Source organism: Paramormyrops kingsleyae, chromosome 7 (assembly GCF_048594095.1).
Source record: "Paramormyrops kingsleyae isolate MSU_618 chromosome 7, PKINGS_0.4, whole genome shotgun sequence".
Taxonomy (NCBI): Eukaryota; Metazoa; Chordata; class Actinopteri; order Osteoglossiformes; family Mormyridae; genus Paramormyrops; species Paramormyrops kingsleyae.
In genome coordinates this window covers 359,738-372,176 of record NC_132803.1, presented here as the reverse complement: position 1 = coordinate 372,176, position 12,439 = coordinate 359,738, and the positions used below count along the sequence as shown (strand labels likewise).

Sequence of the window (12,439 nt, the reverse complement as noted above, 5' to 3'; positions counted from 1 at the left end):
GAGAAAAGAAAAAAACAAAACAGATAATCTGTTTCCATGTCTGCTGAAAAGAGAAAGACAACATACAACATCTGTACTAATCGCAACGACCACCAAACATTAAATGTTGTTGAACAGCACGCACAAACAGCATTACAACACATGCCCAGAAGCAACAGCCGATCAAGACAGTGTGTGTCCGTGAGCCCGCGTCCGTGAGCACCTGTGTGCACACCTGTGTGTGTCAGCGCGCTGGTGTTCCTAAGGTTTCTCCATGTAAATATCTAGTAGTGTGTGTGGGGAGCCATAGCTCCGCCCACCCAGGACATGAAGTCGACACGGAGGAGACCCGGGCCCTAGACATCCAGAGGCCCCACAGGGCACGGGAACCCCAGGAGGACCACCGCAGGGACAATTGCAGCCAACACCCAAAAAAGGGCAGAGGAGTGCTCCGGAGGGGGGCCATCCGGCAGCCACATCGCAGGAGCCCCAGGGGGCCGTGGCGGCGAGCACGAAGGCCCCGCCGGCGGCCGGCCACACCAGGGCAGACCGGGCCCCGGGCCCCGACAGAGCCGGAAGGGCCAGGCCCTGGCAGGCAACCGCCGAGAGTGAGCCAGCACACACCAAGCACACACAGCCCCGGACATCGAGAACCCCCAACGCATCGGCAGCCGGGGGCCTCATCCACCGGCAGGGAGACCTGACCGTCTGACCACTCCATCTATGGATGAATTAGTTTGCTGGTTTCCTTAAAGTTTGACTGCTTAGATAAATAACAGAAGACTGCTGTTTAATGCACAGGGGCTGCTGACAGGATGGCGAGAGGAGAACATGAAGTTGTGAAGATTTCACATGGAGGACAGAGGGGACCCTGACAGGACATGCTTAGCATGCTTCTTTGCTAGGCAATCAAGAGACCCACTGTATGGTAGATTTCATAATCTTTATTCAGCAAGTACAGAAAGGACACCCACCATAACCAGAGACACTGCATCTGCAATCCTGACCAGTTGTCCAAAAAGCCCTCAAACCATCCATCCACCCATCCTCTATCTCCTCATCAAAATACAAGCCGCAGATGTACAGGAGTCCCTTCCAAGGAGGCCAGAGCGCAGAGCTGGATTACACACTGACTGAGATGGCCCAAAGAGCAGCAGGATCAAGAATCAAGAGGCACTTTCTTTCACTTTATTCCATACAGTAGGGTGAGTTCAGCAAAAGTCGGACATCAGGTAAAGTGAGACAATTAAGCTTTGCCTTATGCTGCTTGAAGCATATAATGGGTACATTGTTTCAGATGAATTTTATTAAAAGGGGGCTGGAGATTGTTTTAAAAATAAAGCACATTTTTGAAAAAATATATTAAGTTTTTTGTTTACTTTTGACTTTAGTGCTGTCCTACTTTTGCTTAGTTCACCATATATTTACATGGAAATGTCATTTTCAGGTTCTTTACATCTTGACTGCAAACATACGGGTAGAATACAGTCGTAACATCCACTGCGTTTCCTTGGTCATCAAACTCTCCCTATGCAGCTTCAGTCGTCGCCGTATTACCCGCATCTTCTTGGGCCTCAGATACAGAGGCTTGGCTTGGACCTTTTACCCTGAAATCAAACAATGAAAATAAACAAGATGTCCAGGCAGTCTGACAGGCCTTCAAAAAAAAAAACTTCACCCAATACATGCTGGGTGTCAGCGTGAGAAACACTGTTGGCTGAGTTTCCAGATTTATGAGCCAAAACTGTGACCCTCTGGAAGGACCAGCCACCCTCTCCGCCATGGGGTGGGGGGTGGGGGGGGTGGAAGGATTCATTTAGCAAGAATATATTCACACCGACTCCACGGGAGTGAGGAGCAGAGCTGGGTGATGGTCTTGCAGAACAGACATGTGCTTCAAAACTCTTAGTCAGCCAAATGAAATGCATCCATCCAAAACCTGGGTTGACCATGAAATGTTTGACTTTATTCTTAAATATTTCAAGTCAATACAGATGGAAGGGTCTGTGTGAACAAGCAGAAGACAACCCAAAGGTGGGCCAGGGGGGCGTATGACCCAGGAAATCCATGCAGTACGGGAGTACCTTATAAAGCTTCCTCAAGTTCTTCCTGAGCCTGGTGGATAACAGACAGGACTCTGGCCATGGATTTGCGGACAATGCAGCTACCAAAGATATAAAGCATGATGTGGCATACCAAAAAAAGGTGGAGAAAATATATAAATATTCATGAATTCTGCACAAACTAACAGTTAAATTTTTGCTTAAACTTCTGATATAATTTCCCACCTGCCGATAAGCCATCTGTAGCACACCAAGAGCCTAAACCTGTTGGCCGAGTTTCCAGACTCACAAGCCAAAATGGTGACCCTCTGGAAGGACCGGCCATCCTCCTCACCATGGAGGGCAGAAGGATCAATTTAGCAAGAATATATTCACACTGTCTCCATGGGAGTGAGGAGCAGAACTGGGTGATGGTCTTGCAGGATAACAGAACAGCATGCCGTTAACAACCTGGCAGACCCATCTTCCAAGGTCCAAAATGCACCCCAAATACACCAAGACTGACTGGAATCCATGACCAGGTTCAGCAGCAGCACATCCTCATGAGTACATGTTGCCATGATAGTAGTGCTAGAATGACGTGGCAAATTTGGAACATAGTTGGATTGGTCTGGGTTGAGGGCCCAAAATCTCTAATGACGCCCGGGACAATGGCATCAGCTCCAGTTCATCCTCGCAGACACGACAATATCTAATCAACAACCCCCTTAAGGAACATAAAGTGTAGTGCAGGCTAAAACCTAACAGGAAGACAATTCCATACTCGAACCACACGCTGTGTTAAGATGTGCTTTCTCAAATCCAGTGTAAAATGTTCTCCTGCCAATTTCCACCTATGGCCATGAATTCTGTTATTTGAACCAATATTGAAGTAACTATCTGGTTGAACAGCATCCAGAACTGTTAAAATCTATACCTGGATTATGTCCCCCTTTAGTCTCGCCTTAGTCATGGAAGGACCAGCAGAAGTCTGGTAATGATATCAAGTGCTTGAGTGAGTTTTGGAACATCATCCCTAGCTATGAGGTTAGACACATCATTGCGGCATTTTTTATGGAGGGAATTCAATTATACAGGCAGCACTTTGCTTTGACATCAGCAATCTGAACCTAAAGTCTTTCAGTAACGCTCTGAGCACCAATGACTATGCCGTGAAGTCTCCTCTACTTGCTTCATGCAAAACACACAACAACCTACCCAGAGACACTACTCCCCACCATCCTGGATATGTGTATGCAGTTCATACATATCACTCATATCTTGGACAACTTGCAGGCAGCCCCCATCCCCAGTTACCGTAGAGACAGGCTGGTGGGACAGCTCCATCTTTAAGTCATCCAGCTGTTTGATCACATCCTCCTCCTTCCTGTTCCACAGATCAGGGGCCTTGAAATTTTACTGCATGGGAAGGTACTACTTACAAGCCTGGCCAGTACATTTACTTTAAGTATTAAATTTAACTGCTTTTTTTTTTATCATAAGCTAGACTGCACACCGGCCTCTCCGGCAGTGGTTACACTACGACCCGAGCACGGCACTTAGTCTTTGTTCACTCAAGTGCTGATATTTACTGAGGTAAATCACAATTCAGGCATAACCCTGCAACATGTACGTTTTTGAAATCAACTACACTGATTCCCGCTTCATCTAAAACTTAAGTTGTACTGCAAACATGGCGCCTGATATAAAGTATGGGATTTACGATGACCAGCTCTCGTACTGGAAACCGTGTTAGTCAAGCTTGTGCCCAGAACTTACATATCGCAGTTTTACATTCATAATATAAGATACAGAATTAATTTAAACGGACATACAGGATGTTATACGAGCATTTGGATGAGGTCAGTAAAGTAACAGGTGGCTGTTCAGAGCACAAACCCTGAGTGTCGTTAGATATCGAATTAAGGACAAATAAGAATGCATGTCTGAACGAATAAACAATTAAAATTCTTTCCGTATTGAAAAAAAAACAATCCGCGCATGCATACAAAGTCCTAGTTCAGTGAGGTCCTACATTTTTCTGCTTTAAAAATGAGAAATGAGGTCGGTTTAATATTCACCCGGGCGCCTTGGCATGGCTTTCAACTCCCGATCCCCGTCGATCCTACGGAGATTTATTATCTGCATGGCGAAGGATCGCTTTACATTAAAGCGGTGGACGCCTCACCATTTTGTCTGGCTGGCAGTAAAAGGAAGAAGCTGCTAGGCACCCGGGGGAGGAGCTAAACAGGGTCAGGTGGTGCTGCGGAGTATTGCCGAGAGGGGGCACTATCAAGGGATTTCTACGGGGGTGGGGGCGCCTGCTCGTTTAATGGAACCAACCGCAGCTGTGCAGGTCTACCTGTCTGGTTATAAAGAATAGATAGTTGAGAGAAACGTACTGAGCTGTACAGCACTGCAAGGCGTTGATTAAACTGGGAGATGATTTTTTTATTACTTCTCCGTGTCTGCTGTGATGAATGACAGGTTGCCCGGTTTTCTCTGAAGTTTTGAACGATAACAGGTTTCATACATACTGGGGCAAAAAGTGCTTACTCATAATTGTTTATTCTAAGCTGATTAAGCATTTTGTATCTCCGTCCATCCATGTTACAAATCGCAATGTCAGTGTGTGTGTGTGGTTGTGTCAAGGGCGTGGATTTGATTTCAACACTGTTGCGGACCAAATCAATCCGAAACCCCCCGTCCCCATAAACACACACGGTACTCTAACAATATTGGTCGGGACATGTTCTAACCATCCATACCCAAATCTACGTCCTTGATATATGTATATGCATATATAATATATAATGGGTTCTATAATGCGATGAGCGCCGGTGTTACCGCGTCCCCAGTTCCGCACCGGGATGCGTTGCTGATCCAGGTGCTTTGTTTGGACTCTAGGGCACCGGTAAACATCCCGCTGCATCTGTCCTGAGAGTTTAGACACTGGACCGGGGCCGTGAGGTAATTCCGTTTCCGCAGTGAACACCATCAGCTGGGACAGTCGCAGATCCCGAAAAGAGAGTGAGTGAAGGAGGGAGGGGGAAGGAGGGGAGGGAGTGAGTGACTGACTGACTGTGTATATGTGTGTGAGTGTGTAAGTGCGCACGCAGAGACCCAGGCAGCCGCTCGCAGCACTCGGGAGCCGCGCTCTCCCCGGCTCTATCCGCGATCAGTGCCGTACCGGATCGCTGCTACGCCCGACTGCGGCACTTACTCTCGTCCGCCCGGGCTCAGCGCACGGCCACCGGCCCGAATGGCGAAGAACACGCTGTCGTCGCGGTTTCGCAGGGTGGACATCGACGAGTACGACGAAAACAAATTCGTGGACGATCAGGATGAGGCGGCGGAGCACCTCGGACCGGACTCCGCCGAGGTGGACAACCTGATCAGGAAATATCCTTTACCGGAGAGTCGTCAGACATACCGACAGAACAGCACGTATATTTATATACGCGTATAATGTCAGCGCATAAGTGCGTCTCTCTAATCGGGGTGCTGGTGCCCGGTACCCGTTGGCGCACTGCTAAATGTCGGACCCAACAGTCCTTGCACATAAACCTCGATCTGTCACATGCTGGTCCTTAAAAGGTTAATGTGGCGCCGGGTTCGTCGCTCCATAGACAAGCGGACCGGTCCGGCTGCTGCACGGCGGTGCTGAATTTAGCGGCTGTTTGGGGAATCGTTCCATGGAAAGCGGTTGCAGTTGCATGCACACCCGGCATTTTCGTTAAACCTCTTAAAATATGTCCGGACGGGGCTCGGTGCCTGTTTTAAGCAGCACGCCAGCAGGCTGATCGCAAACTGCACACAGAACTGCCCTGTGTTCAATCCGCACCGCGCTGCCGCCGGCCAGGTAGCGAGCTTTCAGGTGACTTACCTGCAGTTCCCCGACTAGAAACAGGTCGGCCCACTTCTCTGAAAAGAGACGTCAGTTCACTGCAGAGGAAATTTAGAGGTCATTTCACAATGAGGCATGGTTGCTTATTTTGTGTCATACCCAGCTGTGGTAAAGTATTTACATAAATTCTTCTTTACGGTTTAAACGGGATATGTTTAAGCGCTTTAGACTACATTACGTTCATGTTTTAATAAAATCCAAAGCTTAGTATCAGCTCATTTATATAAAGAAATGAATCAGCTTCAGTTTGTGTATATAAACGTGTCATTAACACTATTAGAATCACTTTCCGCCGTGGGCGACCTGTCTAGTTCACACCCGTGGACGTTATTCCGATCTGCACAGATTTACAGATTTGTCCCGATTTACTCTCTCATTCTGCTCTCCTGCTCCAGAAGTAGTTTCAGGTGAAGTTTTTGAGTTGCTATAGAAATGGTAGCAGGCTTTCCTCTACAGCTGCATATAGTGTATTGAGGGTTTAAGTGGTGGAGAGATCTGGCACAGTCAGGCATCACGATGGTTGCGACCTGCTGGCATATTCTGGATCACTTCTCACACCTCACCTGGAATCTTGGCATCTCCAGTAGGTTAAAAATGTGTGCCATTTGCCCTCACTTTGTATTAATGTAGTAATTTTTGTTGTATTTGATAGTCTGTTATAGTAATTACATATGTATTCAAAGAAGATTTCTGGGAAGACATAAACAGTCAAATCAGGAATGTCACCATAAATAAGGGCTCTGAATAGATTTATCTGTATCTCAGCGGGTCATTCGGCTTCCGTGATGGGGGGTGATGGTGGTAATTGGAGACTTTGAACGAAGAATGACCTGGCTTGCCGCTTAGTATTTCTCCCTGTCCTGATTTTGGGCTGGTGAGCCAGAGCAGGTCATCATGAGGTCATGGCCGGGCCGTATCAAGGGGGGCCCTGGGCGGGGCACACAAGGCTGTCAAGGTGATGGATTTGCCTGCGGCTGGCTGGCTTTCCACGTTATCCCCATATTGACAAGGTGGGGCGAGATGGCAGTCGCCCGACGGGCGGGCACCTGGGTCAGTGTGATAGCGCCGCTCGGGCCACGTACCCAGGGCGGGAATATGCCATGCAGCCTACACCTTATCATTTGTACATAATTACTTTCCCTCTCTCTCTGTCTCTCTCACTCTCTCATCATGGCACAGAAAAATAAGTTTCTTTCAAAGCTATCTGGGACATCTTTGTGGGGCAGTGGAGGGGTGGGAAGTAGAGGGGGCTCCTCACTCACCCTGACCCCTGTTGGGGTGCTCTGTGTACTGAATCTGCTTATCCAAGGTGACACTTCAAAAATATATAGTTGTTCAGACACACTTTTGTTACAAGTGGTACACGCACACACATATGCACATTTACACGCATGTGCGTGCATGGGCACACACGCACACATTACAGTGCCATTGTCCTATTTATGGACCTTTTGCTGTATCCTTGTGGGACGATGAACAGAACAGGAAGTGTGTTGCTGGCATGGTTTTGCTACTGGACATCTGCCTCTGAGTTTGAAGTTGTGTCCTGGACCAGGGCTTCTGTGTCTGTCTGTGTGTGTGTGGCGGGGGGGGGAGGTTATGTGTATATTTCATTGTGGGAACCAGATGCCCCCACAGTGATAAAAACCTGCTATTTTGACATTGTAGGGACATTTTCCCGGTCATCATAAATTAATAAAAATCTGTGACTGCAATCAAAAAACTAGAAATGCCGAAAGTCTTGCATTTTGTTTGGTTACTTATGGTTAAAGTTAGGGCTGGCTAGTGGTTAAGGTTATCATTGTTGGGATTAGAGTTGTGCCCATAGAAATCAATGGAGAGTCCCCACAAAGTTATAGGTACCTAATCTTTGTGTGCATGCATGTGCTGCAGGATGATATGTATGGTTACACTGACATATGCGACAGTGTGGCTTCTTGTTTTTTTGGGTGTCTCTGGCCCGCTGACGTTTTTTAGCCGATGTAAACGCCGGCTCCTGGTGTAGTTTGGATCACACAGCAGATGCTTAGTTCGTTCTTCCCGTTCGACCTGTCGGCCTGCCTGTCACCCACATACAGGCTGTCCTTCAACCTTTAAATAGAAGGCATTTCTGTGCAAAACCCATTCCTGTCAACCGAGACAGGCAAGGAGGCCTCCTTTAGTGCGTTAACGTGTGGCGGAGCATGGATTTAAAGAACGTGGCCGGTTGGGTCAGACCCAGCCAGGAGGTTAAACCAGCCCCAGAGGAATGTGCACCGGCGAGGATTCCAGCTTGTTCACCGATGCTGGGGTCCTGCCTACAGTCTGTGTGACAGGTTTGTACTCGTAAATCACACGAGCGTGCAGCCTCAGAAACGTGTTTACTGCTCATGGTAACTTCGGTCTTGCTCATAGGCGAGGTGGCCTAGCTCTCTTGGTGGGTGGAGTTGCTGTGACACACCCTGGGGTTACCCAGCAGCCCCTACTCTTTGGCTCCACCCCCATTGAATCAGCCAGGGCTGGTCAGACCCCATGTGGAACACTCGGCGAGCTTCATCCTGTCCAAGACCAAGTGAAATTGGCTTGCTAAGTCAGCACCCCCTTAGAAGGTGGTGCCCTAGGCACCTCAGCGCTAATTTTCACTATTCAAAAGGCCTGGATACCTTAGCCTCCTTCACTCAGTAGAAGAACCTGACACTTACTAAGCCGTTCTTTTCCTTAGCTGATTACAAAGGGTCCTAGTTAGAAGCTGGCTGTTCAAATCAAAGCTGCTTTTCTCACTTGCATCTGCATTTCCTACCTGCTAATTTGTGTAGCAGTGAAAGTGGCATGTGTCCTTTTTTGGGGAAGGTGAAAGACCTCCACTGGATGCCCCAGTCTTCCTGACGTTGTCAGACATGTGGTTGTATGTGCCTGAACATCGCGCTTCTGTGTGGTGGCAGTAAGTGTCCATGGCCCCATCTCCGCCTGAACGTTGTTGCACTTTGCTGGTTCCTTAATGAGCCGTGATGCACTGGGGACATGATGACCGCCTTCCACATCGCCCTGAGGAACCCTCCAATCAATACGAAGAACCCGGCTGTTAAGGTAACCATGTTCCTGTTGGCCCTGGCTGTGCTGAGTTAGTCCTGCAGGTGGTGATCACACTGGTCATTAGTCCTAATTTGCAGTCGTGTTGAGACGGTTCTCCTCTGGCTTGCTTAATGATATGACTGTTGTTATGGGTTTGAATGCAGAAGTCGACTTGTAACTCACATCTGCACCAGCAGCCATGATGCTATAAACCATCGATCACTCTTGTTGGAGCCAGTCGCTGGTCAGCTATCAGTAGCTCTCTCTGATCCTCCCAGAGCAGGTAGTTAGAGGTTTTCATAAAAGCTTCTCAGTAGAGCCCTGGTCAGGTAGATAGTACAGATATAGCCGTGCCATAACTGCTTCCTCCCCACATTCTGACCCACGGTAAACGGCATTCTCCTCCCTGTCCCCGCCTTCTTCCTGTCTCCTCCTCCCCTTCCCCGCCCCCTTCTCCACCTCCCTAAAGGAGCGCGCCCAGGCCATTGTGCTGAAGGTGCTGACATCATTCAGGGCTGGTGACATTGAGCAGGCCGTCCGCTCGCTGGACAGGAATGGCGTGGACCTGCTCATGAAGTACATCTACAGGGGCTTCGAGAAGCCCTCCGACAACAGCAGCGCCATCCTGCTGCAGTGGCATGAGAAGGTGGGTGCCCCTAGCGGGGAGGGGGGGACTTTGCCACAGTGTCTGACAGACCCCTGTACATTGGGCTGGTGCAGGAATCCCATCTTCCATGGTGACATTCCTCACACATGGCAGCGGGTGTTGAATTCCTGCTGGATTCCTGCCCAACCCCCTGCTGACCAGCCAGGCTGCCTGGGGGCCATATCAGGAAGGGTGCAGATGCCAATACAGCTCAGTCCCTCATATACACAGTCACACAGAGTCACACATATTGAGTCGGTCACACAAACTGAATCATACACGGTGTTAGTCACACACGGTGTCGTTCACACAGTGTCAGTCACTCACAGAGTCAGTCACGCAGAGTATGTCACACACACAGAGTTCAGTCCCCGTTCCTACCAGGGTTGGGGTCCAGGTCATCATGTCTCAGGTTGATCCGTCAGGACTGGACGTGAGGTGTCACTCAGTGGGAGCCTGAAGTTTTTGGACTTTTGATGTTCCTGTGGTCCAAACAAAGACATGCCAGGGCTGCATCTGGCTCCCCTCTGATTCCTGCGACTCCTGTCGAGGCAGAGTCTCTGAGAGGCAGTCCTCCCTCGTGGGACATAGCTGGCACGACAAACAGACCATGTGGCGGGGTGGGGGGGGGGTTAGGCATTTATCCTGTTCTCAGAATTGTTTTCTTTATCCTTTTGCTCACAGGCCTTTGCAGTTGGCGGCTTAGGATCCATCGTCCGGGTTCTCACCTCCAGGAAGACCGTCTGAAGGACTCTTTTGAGAGGCACAAAGAACAGACGCGTGCAAACACACACCGCGTCCTCCGGGGGGCGACACATGTCTATTGGACAGAGGAGAGTTTGAATATAAAACTGTTTTTAGAAAAGGAGAGTATCATTTTGTGAATGGGAGCCTCCCCGCCAATGCTTCTTGCCCGTGGCGGATGTGGTGTCGGACGCTGCTGTTGGCCACATTGGCGCTAGCGCCAGCTCTCTCTCCTGCGCCCTGCCTGCCTTCGTTTGTTTCTGTTTTGTGCTTTCGGAGTGGAAAATGCGAGCATTTGCGCCATGGGGAATGGTGACGGATCTGCGGGGTTTCCAGGACTTGGCGCTGTCCCTTGGAATCAATTTTGGATTTTCTTCGTTTGTTTTCTCCTTGTTCCTCATCATCATCATCCTTATCATCAGTATGTTTGTACAGAGGTGCGCTTGGTTAAATGCTAACAGCCGTGTGTAATTGTGTCTGGTTGGGGGGCTTTGCCAGGAGTCCTCCAGCTTTAACACTAACGGCTGCCCCCCCCACCCCCAGCACTTGTTCTGCAATATGTGACATCACTTTAGGCGGGGGGGCAGGGCCAGAATGAAGACCAGGTCCTGAGCTACCCCCACCCAGTAAGGTGTTAGCTCCAATAAATCTTACTGATGATTCTCTTCTGTGGTGAAAAGTGGTCTTCTTTCTGCACTTCTTGCACCAGTGCATTGTGGGGCGGTGGGGGAGGGGGATGCTGAGACAGTCTCAAGGACCATGCAGAAGACCAGCCCCCTTCTGAGAACATAAGAACATAAGAACATAAGAAATTTACAAACGAGAGGAGGCCATTCGGCCCATCAAGCTCGTTTGGGGAGAACTTAGCTAATAGCTCAGAGTTGTTAAAATCTTATCTAGCTCTGATTTAAAGGAACCCATGGTTTTAGCTTCCACTACAATAGCAGGAAGACTATTCCATACTCTGACTACACGCTGTGTAAAGAAGTGCTTCCTCAAATTTGTTTTAAAATGTTCTCCCGCTAATTTCCACTTATGGCCACGAGTTCTAGTATTTAGACTAATATTGAAATAGTCATTTGGCTGAACGGCATCCAGACCCGTTAGAATCTTATAGACCTGAATCATATCCCCCCTTAGTCTCCTTTGCTCAAGGCTGAACAGATTCAGTTCCGCTAACCTCTCCTCGTAAGACATTCCTCTAAGACCAGGAATCATTCTCGTAGCTCTTCGTTGCACCTTTTCTAAGGCAGCAATGTCCTTCTTGAGGTATGGTGACCAAACCTGCACACAGTATTCTAGGTGGGGTCTTACCAAGGAATTATATAAGTGTAACATCACCTCCCTTGACTTAAACTCCACACATCTAGAGATATAACCCAACATTCTGTTCGCCTTTTTTATTGCTTCCCCACATTGGCGAGAGTGGGACATGGAAGCATCAACATACATACCGAGATCTTTCTCGTAATCAGCTACCTTTATTTCAGTGGAACCCATAAAATATCTGTACTGTATATTTCTGCTCCCTGCATGGATTACCTTACATTTATCTGTGTTAAATTTCATCTGCCAAGTATCAGCCCATTCGCTAATTAAATCCAGATCCCGTTGGAGCCTCTCTGCTGCTAGATTAGTATCTGCTACCCCGCCCACCTTAGTGTCGTCTGCAAATTTAACCAGTTTACTGTATGTATTCGTGTCAATATCATTAATGTAAATTAGGAACAATAGTGGTCCTAAAATTGAACCCTGCGGTACCCCACTATAAACAGAGGCCCACTGTGACATAGTGCCTCTAATAACTACTCGCTGCTTCCTATCAGTTAGCCAGTTTTTGATCCAAGCTGCCACAGTTCCTAAAATTCCTGCAGCTTTAAGCTTTAACAAGAGCCGTTTGTGGGGGACAACATCAAAGGCTTTCTGGAAATCTAAGTAAATCACATCATAGGCCTTTTTGTGATCAATTTCACTTGTAGCTTCCTCAAAGAACTCAAGCAGATTCGTTAAGCAGGATCTACCTCTCCTAAATCCATGTTGGCTATCCTTTATAATGTTATTTGCATCTAG

The 12,439-nt window shown here is 48.3% G+C and overlaps 1 protein-coding gene and 1 long non-coding RNA gene across 3 annotated transcripts; one reads left to right on the top strand and one right to left on the bottom strand.

Moving 5' to 3' along the window:
* Positions 1-908: 908 nt before the first annotated feature.
* Positions 909-7,049, bottom strand: LOC111859013 (uncharacterized). 2 transcript variants are annotated; one of them, XR_002841722.2, is made up of 5 exons: positions 5,908-7,049; positions 4,103-5,022; positions 3,339-3,440; positions 2,064-2,143; positions 909-1,586 (listed from the first exon to the last, which is right to left on the bottom strand). It is a non-coding gene; the product is annotated as an uncharacterized lncRNA (long non-coding RNA). The 2 variants fall into 2 exon arrangements; XR_002841723.2 differs by lacking the exon at positions 5,908-7,049 and having other exon boundaries at positions 2,268-3,440; positions 4,103-4,987.
* LOC111859012 (actin-related protein 2/3 complex subunit 5-like protein) lies at positions 5,117-11,034 on the top strand. Its single transcript, XM_023841298.2, has 4 exons — positions 5,117-5,423; positions 8,922-8,994; positions 9,449-9,625; positions 10,310-11,034. Exons 1-4 carry the CDS (start codon positions 5,284-5,286, stop codon positions 10,370-10,372), a joined length of 453 nt encoding a protein of 150 aa, XP_023697066.1. The 5' UTR covers positions 5,117-5,283; the 3' UTR covers positions 10,373-11,034.
* The last annotated feature ends 1,405 nt before the right edge of the window (positions 11,035-12,439 follow it).